The sequence below is a fragment of the Octopus bimaculoides genome, chromosome 14 (assembly GCF_001194135.2).
Source record: "Octopus bimaculoides isolate UCB-OBI-ISO-001 chromosome 14, ASM119413v2, whole genome shotgun sequence".
Classification (NCBI taxonomy): Eukaryota; Metazoa; Mollusca; class Cephalopoda; order Octopoda; family Octopodidae; genus Octopus; species Octopus bimaculoides.
Window position 1 is genome coordinate 18,360,001 of NC_068994.1, and position 13,453 is coordinate 18,373,453.

The 13,453-nt window shown below is 36.0% G+C and overlaps 1 protein-coding gene across 6 annotated transcripts in view; it reads right to left on the reverse strand.

The window, feature by feature from the left end:
• Window positions 1-13,453, reverse strand: part of LOC106868156 (protein neuralized) — a 518,993-nt gene that overhangs the window by 93,022 nt on the left and 412,518 nt on the right. For 5 of the 6 annotated variants that reach the window (XM_052972719.1, XM_052972720.1, XM_052972722.1 and 2 more), the window contains one exon: window positions 1,067-1,168. The exons of the other annotated variant lie outside the window; for it this stretch is intronic. In XM_052972719.1, the coding sequence (XP_052828679.1) occupies window positions 1,067-1,168 (102 nt within the window). The remainder of the gene's footprint in view (window positions 1-1,066; window positions 1,169-13,453) is intronic. 6 annotated transcript variants of the gene reach the window in all.

Here is a 13,453-nt window from a genome sequence, read left to right on the forward strand (position 1 = left end):
TGTGTGTGTGTGTGTGTGTGTGTGTGTGTGTGTGTGTGTGTGTGTGTGTGTGTCTGTGTGTTTGACCACCACTACCAGCACCACTGCCACCGCTACTTGACAACTAGTGTTGGTGTGTTTACATCCTTGTAACTTAGCAGTCCTGGGGTCAATTTGTTCAACTAAAACCCTTCAAGGCAATGTTCCAGAAAGGCTGCAGTCAAATGATTGAAACAAGTAAAAAATAAAAGATAGAGAAAAGATATAAGCAAAGGAAATTTGAGGAAAAGAAGCCTTGGGTTTATCATTCTGATAACAATTTCAGCAAAAAGTTGGTTGTCTAAAGGAATGCCATTTGTCCTGGATTCTTACAAGGTCTGCTAAAAAGTTGTGTAGTTCCGAGACAAATGCTACATAAATCAAAACACTAAAGAATAGAAGGTGTCCAGGTATTGCATTGGTAGGAGTTTGGACTATTTTATAGCAGGTGTAATGCACTAAAAATGTAATGTGCAGCATGATGTCAGCCTAGACTGGAGCATAATGTCTGACCAGTGGGTTGCTTCAATGCATCTGATTGGTCACTTGCATGCTATATAGGCCTGTTGAAACAGGTCTGATTAAAATGACTCAACATAATATTAATAAGGAAAAGAGAAGAGTTGCAGAATCTCTCAGGACAGCCAATGAAAGAGAGAGCATGGAAGGAAGGTAGATGGTATAGTGATGATAAGAAATAAGGATAAATGAAAGAAACAGGGACAGATGATATGAAGTTAATGGAAGAATATTATGTATTAGTGTGAAATAACAATGTGCCAATAACACAGTAGGCAGCCAGTGTTTTAGATAAAGGAGAACAAAAGTTTGAAGTCGTTAAATGCTTAAGGATTAAAAAAAAAAAAATGAACAAACTCAAAAAACAAACAGAAATTGAAAAGAAAACTAATGTTGGAAACAAGAATTTAGCAGTAAAATATTCAGAATCTGCTATTAAATATTGTTAGAGAGAGGTTAGTCAGAACATAGCTAAGCTTGCAAAGTCTGTCATTCTTAAATCTAGACATTGAGGGTGCCAGAAACTTACCAGAGACTCTTCTTAGTCTCGTGGGTGAAGAAGAGTAGTGAAGAGCTTGGTTTGTTTGGCAAACAGATCGGCGCTGTGTCACTGCTCTATTATGGTAGTCACCTTTATGTAGAAAAGTGAAAGTGGTTAGTTAAGTTCTAAGAAGACGACAAGAGAGAAATAGAACACAGGTGGTGATGATCATGATGATGGTAATGATGATGATATACTGTTGTTGTTTGATATATATAACATTTAGTTCACAACACAAGAAGAGACAAAATACATCCAATACAAAGCAGAGGTTTGGATATAAATATAGCCTCAAGTCGAAGAAAAGTTACTGATGGCTGAATTTAAATGGATGCTGGTCAAGTGGTCAACTCATCACATCCAACCACCAGCACATCGAAATGTGTTCATGACACAGAACTTCAATTTGCAACATCTATCTCTCTCCATTTTAACTGTAGATAAAATATTTGATTTGGAGGAGACACAGTTTATAACATTATTATTATTATTGGCACTCCGTCATTTACGACGTCGAGGGTTCCAGTTGATCCGATCAACAGAACAGCCTGCTCGTGAAATTAATGTGCAAGTGGCTGAGCACTCCACAGACACGTGTACCCTTAATGTAGTTCTCAGGAATATTCAGCGTGACACAGAGTGTAACAAGGCTGACCCTTTGAATTACAGGCATAACAGAAACAGGAAGTAAGAGTGAGAGAAAGTTGTGGTGAAAGAGTACAGCAGGGTTCGCCACCATCCCCTGCCGGAGCCTCGTGGAGCTTTAGGTGCTTTCGCTCAATAAACACTCACAACGCCCGGTCTGGGAATTGAAACCGCAATCCTATAACCGTGAGTCAGCTGCCCTAACCACTGGGCCATTGCGCCTCCATGTTTATAACATTAAGCAGTGATGAAAGTCAGTGTAGCGGTGTTCAGTTCAAATCCTTCTACAGTTTGGAGAAAGCTGGATTTCACCAATGTACCAGACTGACTTGCTCTGAAAAGCCAAGGAGAGAGCTTTTACGCTATCACTTGCCTACTTAAACCAACTCTTAAATCTCTCTAAAATTACACCCTACCACCCTAAAATATAGGGTTACGCTGACAAAATAGTCCCAAATATACAAAAAGATGGTGACTACTTGATCAATATTATTCTGGGACTAAACTACAACAACCTACTCTAGTTACATGATACAAAGATAAACTCTTCAGTGACATTCAAAGACCTGATAGATTTACAGGCTGCATTAAAAAATAGTGAAAATGAGACAGTGATAACCCTAGTTGAATATTTTCAAGAGACAATTTTTTGTACCTCATATAACTGGAGCTGCTAATAATTACGATTATATTTGCTTTCTATTACAACCCAACATGTTTCCTTGATAATAATATTATGATAGAAGGCTGGGAAAAATGCTTAGTGGTGTTTCATCCATCTTTTCGTTCTGAGTTTAAATTCTGCTGAGGTCAACTTATCCTCTCAGGATCAATAAAATAAGTATCAGTTGAGTAATGGAGTTGATTTAATTGACTTGACTCCTCCCCCAAACTGCTGGCCTTGTGCCAAAATTTGAAGCCAATATTATGATAAACAATGCAAAATTTGAAACCTTCCTTATCTTCATCAAAACTGGTCTATCAAAGAACACAGCTAATATGAAAGTTCAGTTGGCAATTGAGATATGTTTATCAATTGCTTTTGAGAAGTAATGTAGCCAGCATTCACACTTGCTGAAACTTTATGTGAACTAAAACAAATGTAATGTTTATTCATTATTTTTGAGAAGAATGGTGGGTACATTCACTCTCACTGAACTTCATGTGAGCTGAGAGAAGTGTAAAATACTTTATCATGATTTGTTGGGTACCACTACGAAAAAATGGTTGCTAGCATACCAACCATCACCACTCACGAGTTAGCAAACTGAAACAAAGAAAGGTAACTCTTTTCTTAGCATATTTCTGTTGAAATACATTGTCTTTGTTCAAATTAATCTTGAAAAGAATGAAGTTTAACCCTTAAGCATTCAGATTACTGTCAAATGTATTGCTTATTTATTCACATTGTTTTCAATTAATCATGTATTATCTTGTAACTTCAAGATTTCGATCATGTGATTGTGTTTACAATTACATTGTAAGGTAGGTGAGAGAGTCTCGATCTGGCCAGTTTGAAAATAAAACAGGTAAAATATTTTGGCTGGATATGGCTGCATTAAATGCTAAAGGGTTAATAAAATAACTCTGTCATTATTAAGCTATTGTAAGTGGTCTCTGATGGGTTGATATCAAAAGGGTTGGTAATTTTATTAAAGTTTCCATATTGGGTCAAATTACTCAAATTGGAACTGATTAAAAATTTAATAACGATCAAAGTTGGAGTAGTTACAGTGCCCTCATTCTACTTCATGAAGAAAAAAAAAATTAGGAACAAATTTTCTATTGAACTCTTTAAATATTTGTAATAGTGTAAGCTTGGAAGTGTTCATATAAAAAATAAAAACTGTTAATTGATGTATTTAATAACATTTTCCAGAATCATTTGACTGGTGTTGCTAAAAATAATGACAGAAACACTATTTATGGGTGGTTTGAATGAGCAAAAGGCATTAGAAATTTGACTATCTTACTAAAGAGTATAAAAAGGACTCCAATATAGGATATAAGCATTGGATTAAAATGATAAATTATTTAGAAATTGAAACCAGCAAAAGTTTGAAAGAAAAAAAACAAAACAAAGATATTTCTTTACAAAAATCTGCTAGCCTTTCAAATTTCAAGTATTATAGCAAATTCTTGAGCTTTCATTAATGAGAGAGCTTCCATGTAATTTATTGACCTACTAGAAATAGCAACCAAATTTCTCTCAAGTCACATCTCAAAAAGGGAAGGAGACATTAAATAATGCAGTCCCAGGTGTACTATGTATGTAAGTTCAAAAATATGGGAATGGTCATGGCTGGAATACTTTTAATCAAAGTTGACCTGGAGCTAAACATCATCATCTGATGACCTTCTTGCACTCAATATTTACTTTGTCAAAAAGATGTTCCAGCTGACTAACCACATATTTTCCCCTTTGTTTACGTATTTTATCATGCAAACTCATCCTAAGCATATCCATATAGACAAATAAATGTAAATACAACGACGGTGGTATCTCTCAACATATACATACATATATACATACATTATATAGGCATGGCTGTATGGTAAGAACCTTGCTTTCCAATCAAATGATTCAGTGTTCAGTCCCATTGCATGGCACATTGGGCACATGTCTTTGATAGGCGGAAACTGAAATAAGACCACTGTATGTGTGTGTGTGTCTGTCTGTCTTTGTGCCTGTGTTTGTCCCTCACCATTGCTTGACAACCGGTGTAGGTGTGTTTATATCCTCAATTCAACCAGTCTTAAAAAATAAAAATAAAATTCTAGGATCGATTCATTTGACTAAAAATTCTTCAAGGTGGTGCCTCAGCATGGGTGCAGTCTAATGACTGAAACCAATAAAAGATATATATATGTGTGTGTATACATGTATTTGACAATGTTCATCGTTATCGATGATGATCAGGACATCGCAAGGTAAGAAATTGGCTTTGGACTGGCACAGCTCATATTTTCTTTGTGCTCCTCTGATCCTATTCTGTTCATAGGAAATGGAACCTCTGTTAGTGCAGCTATGCCAAGCAGAGCAGCCCTGTGCTTGCATTTCCCAGGTGTCAGGATTGATCAGAAAGCATTCCAATGAGGCTTTAAGTGTATTGTTGAAGTCCTTTTTCTGCCCACTCTGTGTACATTTGCTTTCTGCCAATTCACTGTAAAACAGTCTTTTGGGTAATTGTGTGTCAGGCATTAGAACAAGGTGGCCACCCACATGACTTGCACTCTCTCTCTCTCTCTCTCACACACACATATATATAAGGCTGCTGCTTGTGCTGCTTCCACTACTACAACCAATTAACTACTGCTACTGACACGGACAGAGGTCACTGCCATTTACCATTACCAACACAGTCACTACTACTACTACAACCAACGATTCAAGCCAACGCACTAGACAACAATTATGCACCCATGCAAAAAACGCTCCCACGTGGACTATGTTGACACCAGTAAGGAACAGTTATGAACTTTTCATTTAATTACATTTTTTAAAATATGTATTTTTGATAAGGTTCGTTTTTTCAAGAACCGAAACATGTTAAATATCTCTGACAAAATTATAAATTAAAATTCATTTTTTAAATATTGGCGTTTTCAAACTTCTTTTTTATAAATATATATATATTTTTATATATATATATATATACTTCTGCACACACACACACACACACACACACACACACACACACACACACACACACACACAGAGGCTTGTTCTTTTAGGTACTGGTGCCACTTAAAAAGCACCTATGCCAGTGCTGCATTAATGCACCCATGCCAGTGGCATGTATTAAGTACCCAGCACACTCTGTTAAGTGGTTGGCATTAGGAAGGGCACCCAGCCATAGAAACCATGTCACAACAGGCAATTGGAGTCTGGACAGCTTCATCTCAAATCGTCCAACTCATGCCAAGATAAAAAGTGGATGTTAAATGATGATATATACACACACACATGCGCACATGCACACAAATACACACACACACACATATATATATATATATATATACACATACATACAGGCACACAATATTGCTCAGAATTCACTTTGCTGTAGAGTGGAATATGAAAAGCATAAGTTCTGCTGGGCTATGTTACAATACACAAAAGGAGAGAAAAAACAGAAAATGAAAGCAAGGAGTGAGGGGAGGGACGGGAAGAGAGAGAAAGAGAGAGAGAGAGAGAGAGAGAGAGAGAGAGAGAGAGAGAGAGAGAGAGAGAGAGAGAGAGAGAGAGAGAGAGAGAAAGAAAGAAAGAAAGAGATCACAACAATATTCTAAACTTTTCTAATGTTCAGGCCATTGAGAAATACAGAATTTATAAAGTATTTTAACAGAGTCCAAAGTCATTTCTAAGAAATCTTCTCCTGTCACAAGGAATAACAGTCAAATATTGAAATAGCAGGCAAATAACCAAATTACTAATACTGTTTCCATCATGCCTGCAAAAAGCGATAGGAAACCTATTTCTATGAAATTCAGTATTTAATCCTGAGATTAAGAGCAATTGGCACTAATCCCTTAACCCTTTCATTACCATATTTCTGTTGAAACACATTGTCTTCATTTCAATTAATTTTGAAAATAATGAAGAATTTAGTAAAATAGCTTAGTCATTTTTAAACTGGTGTTTGAACAGAAATTAACATAAAATTTTGATGACGGATTTTAATTTAGATAATTTTAAAAAAGGGAATTTGTACCATAAAACCAGGAGCAGTCTTGAGTGGGTTAGTATCAAAAGGGTTAAAACTAGGGATTACTTCAACTATTATAGCTGCAAATAGGTCCTACAGAGGTGAACAATACTTGTAAAAAATCAACAATCTGGTATCTGTTCCTTAAATCCAGGTTGAATTAAGGCAATGTGGAATAAAATTTTTTGCCCCAAAACATAATCATAAATTAATAGCAGATTAGAAAATCGATACATAGGAGTGTAATGTAGAGTCATATGCAGTTGAAATAGAGGAAATCCAGTCAATGAAGATTATTTCATGAGGAGTATATAAAATACAAAGAAAGTCAGGAGGTACGAGATCTCTTTTACTTGTTTCAATCATTTTAACTGTGGCCATGCTGGAGCACTGCCTTTAGTCGAGCAAATCGACCTCAGGACTTATCCTTTGTAAGCCTAGTACTTATTCTATTGGTCTCTTTTCCCGAACTGCTAAGTTACGTGGACTTAAACACATCAGCATCGGTTGTCAAGCGAAGTTGGGGGGACAAACACAGACACACAAACATATACACACACATACATATATATATATATATACACATATATACAACGGGCTTCTTTCAGTTTCCGTTTACCAAATCCACTCACAAGGCTTTGGTCGACCTGAGGCTATAGTAGAAGACACTTGCCCAAGGTGCCACGCAGTGGGACTGAACCCAGAACCATGTGGTTGGTAAGCAAGCTACTTACCACACAGCCACAAGTTGATTCTACATGCAGATGCACACACACACACACACATACACATGATGGGTTTCCACACAAAATTCAATCATAAAGCATCCGTTGGCCCAAGGTGCCATGCAGTGGGACTGAACCCAGAACCCCATGGTTGCAAAGTGAGCTTCTTAACCACGCAGCCATGCTCGAGACATTTACTTTCTGAGGAAAACTTGAAATTGATACTTGGGCATAAAGTTATTTCATTGTCAAATGTTATTTTCCACAAACAGCTTCTATGAACAGCAAGAGAAAAGTGAAGTTGCTAAGTGTTTCAGTAGTTAAACTTCTCTCACAAACAGTTAAGGGGAAATGAAGAAAAAAACAAAAAACAAAAAACAACTAAAATAACTAGAAATGTCAAACATATAAGGTTACATTACTTTTTTTCTTTAAGAAACGGAACATTAAAATAAATAAATAGACACTTAGCCAAATATTTCTGAGAGTTCAAGAAACATGGTATCCCTCCTCTTGCCAGTATATTTTTAATAAATTCTAAATTCCATCACATAACAACAACACTAAAAAAACTATTTTATGCATCCCCTTCATCATGACTGAATAAAGATATATAAGAAAAAATTATTTAAAAAATTACTCTCATAGTTGCAGGTGTGGCTGTGTGGTAAGAAGCTTGCTTCCCAACCACATGGTTCCGAGTTCAGTCCCACTGTATGGCACCTTAGGCAAGTGTCTTCTACTATAGCCTTGGGCTGGCCAAAGTCTTGAGAGTGGATTTAGCAGATAGAAACTGAAAAAAGCCTATTGTGTGTGTGTATCTGTGTGAGTGTCTTTCTGTCTGTATCTGTCCTCCACTACCACTTGATATCCACTGTTGGTTTGTTTATGTTCCCATAACTTAACGCTTTAGCAAAAAGAGACTGATATAGTAATTAGTAAGTTGAAAAAAAATAAGTACTGAGGTTTATTCATTTAACTAAAAATTATTCAAGGTGGTGCCCCAGCATGGCCACAGTGACTGAAATAGATAAAAGATAGGTGGAGACATGGGTGTATTGTTGAGGAGCTTGCATCCCAACCATGTAGTGTTTGGTTCAGTTCTACTGTGTGGCACCTTGAGCAAGTGTCTTCTATTATAGCTCCAGGCCAACAAAAGTCTTGTGAACAGATTTGGTAGATGAAAACTGAAAGAAGCACATTGTGTGTATATGTGTGTGTCGTATATTCTTTTATTCTTTTACTTGTTTCAGTCATTTGACTGTGGCCATGCTGGAGCACCGCCTATTGGTCGAGCTAATCAACCCCAGGACTTATTCTTTGTAAGCCTAGTACTTATTCTATCGGTCTCTTTTGCCGAACTGCTAAGTTACGGGGACGTAAACACACCACCATCAGTTGTCAAGCGATGTTGGTGTGACAAACACAGGCACACAAACACACACATACACATATATATACATATATACGACAGGCTTCTTTCAGTTTCCGTCTACCAAATCCACTCACAAGGCTTTGGTCGGCCCGAGGCTATAGTAGAAGACACTTGCCCAAGATGCCACTCCTGCGCCTATATATATATAAGGGTAAAGACCCACTTCGGTCATGAATTACCATGGGACTACACCTAGAAAGTTACTCTCCAAGGCACAAGTTTGGGCAAGATTGTTTATGGAAGACCAGCAGTTGCCCATGCATACCAGCCTCCCCCTCCACACCACCAATGTTATCCAAGAGAAAGGCAAAGGCCAATACAGCTTGGCACCAGTGACATCACAACTCATTTCTACAGCTGTGGAAACTGGAGCGACATGAAATAAAGTGTCTTGCTCAAGAAAACAACATACATCCCGGTCCGATAATTGAACTTGTAACCTCATGGTTGTGAACCTGATGCTTTAACCACTGAGTCATATATTTATATACATATATATGTGTGTGTTTGTCCCCCCACCACTACTTGACAACTGGTGTTGGTTTGTTTATGTTCTGGTAGCTTGGCAAAAAAGGCTGATACAATAGGATTTACTCAATTCTGGGAAATGATAAAGAAATTTGGATTCAATGTTATTTGAATATAGGAAAGAAATATTATATCTGAGTAGATAACAAGAAAACAATGATGCTGGCTCTCTGTTTTCTGTATCATTGCCAGTAGCCACTAGCTTCCCATAATGAATAGCATTTCCAAAGAGGTTTCTCTCTCAAAAACACCTTCTCACACACACACATCTGCTCATTCCATTATTACAATCCAATATGTAGTATCAGATGCTGGTGTACGTTAGTTAAAATACATATTAAAATTGAGAATTATGGAAATATTATTTGCTGAGTTATTGTATAACAAAACAGGAAATTTGAAAATTTTTGGTGTTATTTATTCACCATTACACCTGTTTCATTTGTTAATAGTAATTTTAAAATTTTATATGCTAGATAGACATGTAAATAATTTCCTGTTAGAATTTCTTCACACAGAGAAATCAAATAATTAGATAATTTCTCTGTCTGAAGAATTTCCAATGGGAAATTCCTTACAGTAAATGAAATGCATGTAATGGTGAAGAAATAATACCAAAAAATCTTTAATTTCCTGGACCCCTCTGTCTAGCATTCGCCATGATAAATCGCTAGCCACTATCCCTTTTCCTATTTTCTCTCCGTTTATTTCTGTGTTCTTTTCTGTCAAAGAGCATAGGCTTGAAACATAAAAGACTTTCTCACTTCCCAAGTGTTAAACTAATATATCTGTTTGTTATTTATATACCCGTCTTCGTCTTTTGTTTTTTGTAAATTCTCATTTTATATATATATATATATATATATATATATATAAGGAACACATCTAGGCAATTAATACAAATTGAAAAGCTTAATTTAAAGCACATAACAAAATAAATATACATTTAAATTTATATAAATAAATGAATAAAATTACATGTAAAAGTTATATGTGAAAACTATGCATCATGTACATTGGGTTCACATACCAAATGGAGAAGGGAGAAATATAGAGATAAAAATCCAAGGTAAGGGTCTCCCAAAGGAAATGTTCCAATCGACTAAGAATTTGATGTTTATAAGAGTTATTGGATGAGAGTTCAAAATTTCAAAATTTAGAGGAATATAAATTTGGTAAAATATTATTACATAAGATAAATATACAAACTCAGAGTTAAAGGACGCCATCTATGGCAGTTTCATGGGTATGTTAAGTGTATAAATGGCGTTTTAAGTATTCCACATACAAAACTATAATGCTCCCCTTCATCAGAATGGTTTCCTTCATGATGAAATCCTACATGATAATAATTTGATAGATTAAAGAAGGAAGAGATCATTTTTTTATTTTTTTAATAAATTTTCAGAGCTCATATGCAAATGATAATATACTGGCTAGAATGGAAGAGTTCAAAGTTGAGATATTCAGATATTAATAAGATAAGTTTTAATAGGTTTAGTTACCAGATCTAATTCTATATGCCCTTAGAAATGTTGAATAGAACTTATGGGTATATTTTTTGTATTATTAGTAAGTTTACAGAGCTCATATTTAAGTGATAATATACTGGCTACAATGGAAGGGTCTAAGATTCACAGCAAAGGCATTCAAATATTAATACGCTGAGTTTTAATAGATTTAGTTAGAAGGTCTAATTCTATACAGCCTTAGAAATGTTGAATAGAACTTACAGGTACATGAAGGAATTGTATCTGAAAGTTTATTCAGCATATTAGCATTAAATAATTTTAGAATTAGATACGGTATGTGAACCCAATGTACATGATGCATAGTTTTCACATATAACTTGTACATGTAATTTTATTCATTTATTTATATAAATTTAAATGTATATTTATTTTGTTATGTGCTTTAAATTATGCTTTGCAATTTGTATTGATTGCCTAGATGTGTTCCTTCTATGATTTCTCTTGCAATGAGCACTTCTTTATACAGCCCATATATTGTGAAGTATACTTAAAAACATACTTTATAAGAAAATTTAATTTTATACACACACATAACAGCCACCCACACAGTTTTTGTCAACAAAATTCAATTGTAAGGTATTGGCCAGCTTGGGACTAGAGTGGAAGACATTTACTCAAGGTATTGTGCTGTGGGATCTCATGCATCCCAATGAAATATCTTCTATGCTGTAGTTGTCTGAGTTTTGTAGTGCCTGGGACTATAAAAGGAAATATGTAAAACCCTTAATAATAAAGTTAAAGCTTGAATATGTCTGTTATTTTTAATGTAACATGTTCAAACACACCGAGAAGATTTTATTACCAATATTTAACCTGGTTATTGTTACAATATACATTTATTATCCTTGACTAACTCTTCCTTTTTTTTCTTATTGAATGCACAGTTGCCAGCAACATCTCTATGTTAGATTTTCTGTATTGAGTACACATTTAATATCTTTAGAAAATGGAGTTTTTGTGAATTCATTCTGCCTTCAATGACCTTAAGACGGTGGCAGATCGTTTTAAAAGCAGTGTCATCGCCACTCTTTGAATGTTTGTGAAAAATTAAAAGCTATGTTGATATAGCTATAATGTAACATTCTCAAAATTCCTCTCTGATGATGGAGAGCACACTGCGTCCTGTGTACGGACCAACATGGAATGCTGGTATAGAAGAACGTGCTACTATCACAAAAATCGTTAACTACAATTACTGATGCCACAATTGTTATTGAACCGGAAATCTCTAATCCTCGCTGTTTGCTTGGCATTGCACTCGATGAAAATGCAATATCTCTACATTGCATATTGGTGTTAACAACAAACAAGATGAGGACAAATATCCGTCAAATATAAATAGTGTAAATAATGTACATAATTCCTCATCCCTTAAATATAGAACTGTTCATTCTTTACATGCAAAAATGTATGTGCGCTCATATGTGAGTGTGAGTATGTGCGTGAGTGTGGAATTGAATTGGTGGAGTTCTTAGAACGATGGATGATATGCCTTGCGATATTTGTGCCAGCTCTCTGGACTTTGAGTTCAAATTCTACCAGGGTCGGGTCAGTGTTGCTCTTTCACTCTTGCTGGAGTGATGAATTAAAACCCCAATCAAGTACTTGTGTGCAGACCATTCTTTCTGTCAGCAGTTATATTCTGGATGTTCTGCAAAGTCAATGGCAGTGGGGGCTGAGAAAGTGTCTGCACATTTGTCTGTATATGTGTGCATGTGTTTGTCTATATTCTTTTACTTGTTTCAGTCATCTGACTGTAGCCATGCTGGAGCATTGACTTAAAGGGATCTAGTCGAAAAATTGACCCCAGAACTTATTCTTTGTAAGCCTAATACTTATTTAATCCGTCACTTTTGAGACTAATACTTATGGGGACATAAACACACCAGCATCAGTTGTGTACACACACACACACACACATGATGGGCTTCTTTCAGTTTCCATCTACCAAATCCACTCACAAGGCTTTGGTCAGCCCCACAGATATAGTAGAAGACACTTGCCTAAGGTGCAACACAAAAAGACTGAACCCAAAACCATGTGGTTGGGAAGTAACCTTATTACCACAACCATGCCTCAATCTAATCATCATTTAATGTTCATGTTCTATGCTAGCACAGGTTGGATGGTTTGACAGGATCCAATGGGTCCTAGGACAGCATCAAAGTCTAATGCTTACCTTGGCATGGTTTCTACAACGAGATGCCTTTCCTAATGCCAACCACTTTACAATGTATAGTGGGTGTTTTTCTCATTCCACAAGACTATTGACATCTTTTATTTTTGTCTTGTTTCAGTTATTTAAATGTGGCCATGCTGGGGCACAAACTTGAAGGGTTTTTAGTTGAAAAAATTGACCCCAACACATAATTTTTTAAGCCAAGTATTAATTCTATCAGCCTTCTTTTGCCGAACCATTAAGTTACAGGAACATAAACACACTAACACTTGTTGTCAAGCGGTGGTGGGGGGACAAACACAGACACACAGACACACAGACACACACACATATATATATATATATAGATATATGTATATATATATATATATATATATATATATATATATACACAACAGGCTTCTTTCAGTTTCTGTCTTCCAAATCCGCTCACAAGGTTTTGGTCGGCCCTAGACTATAGTAGAAGCCACTCACCCAAGGTGTCATGCAGGGGGACTGAACCCAGAACTATGTGGTTGGGAAGCAAACTTCTTACCACACAGCTATGCAGCTCACAAGATTACAAAACTCTGAAGGAGTGGGGTGGGGCAGAGCAGGTCCTTGTTATTGTAGGAGCTACATG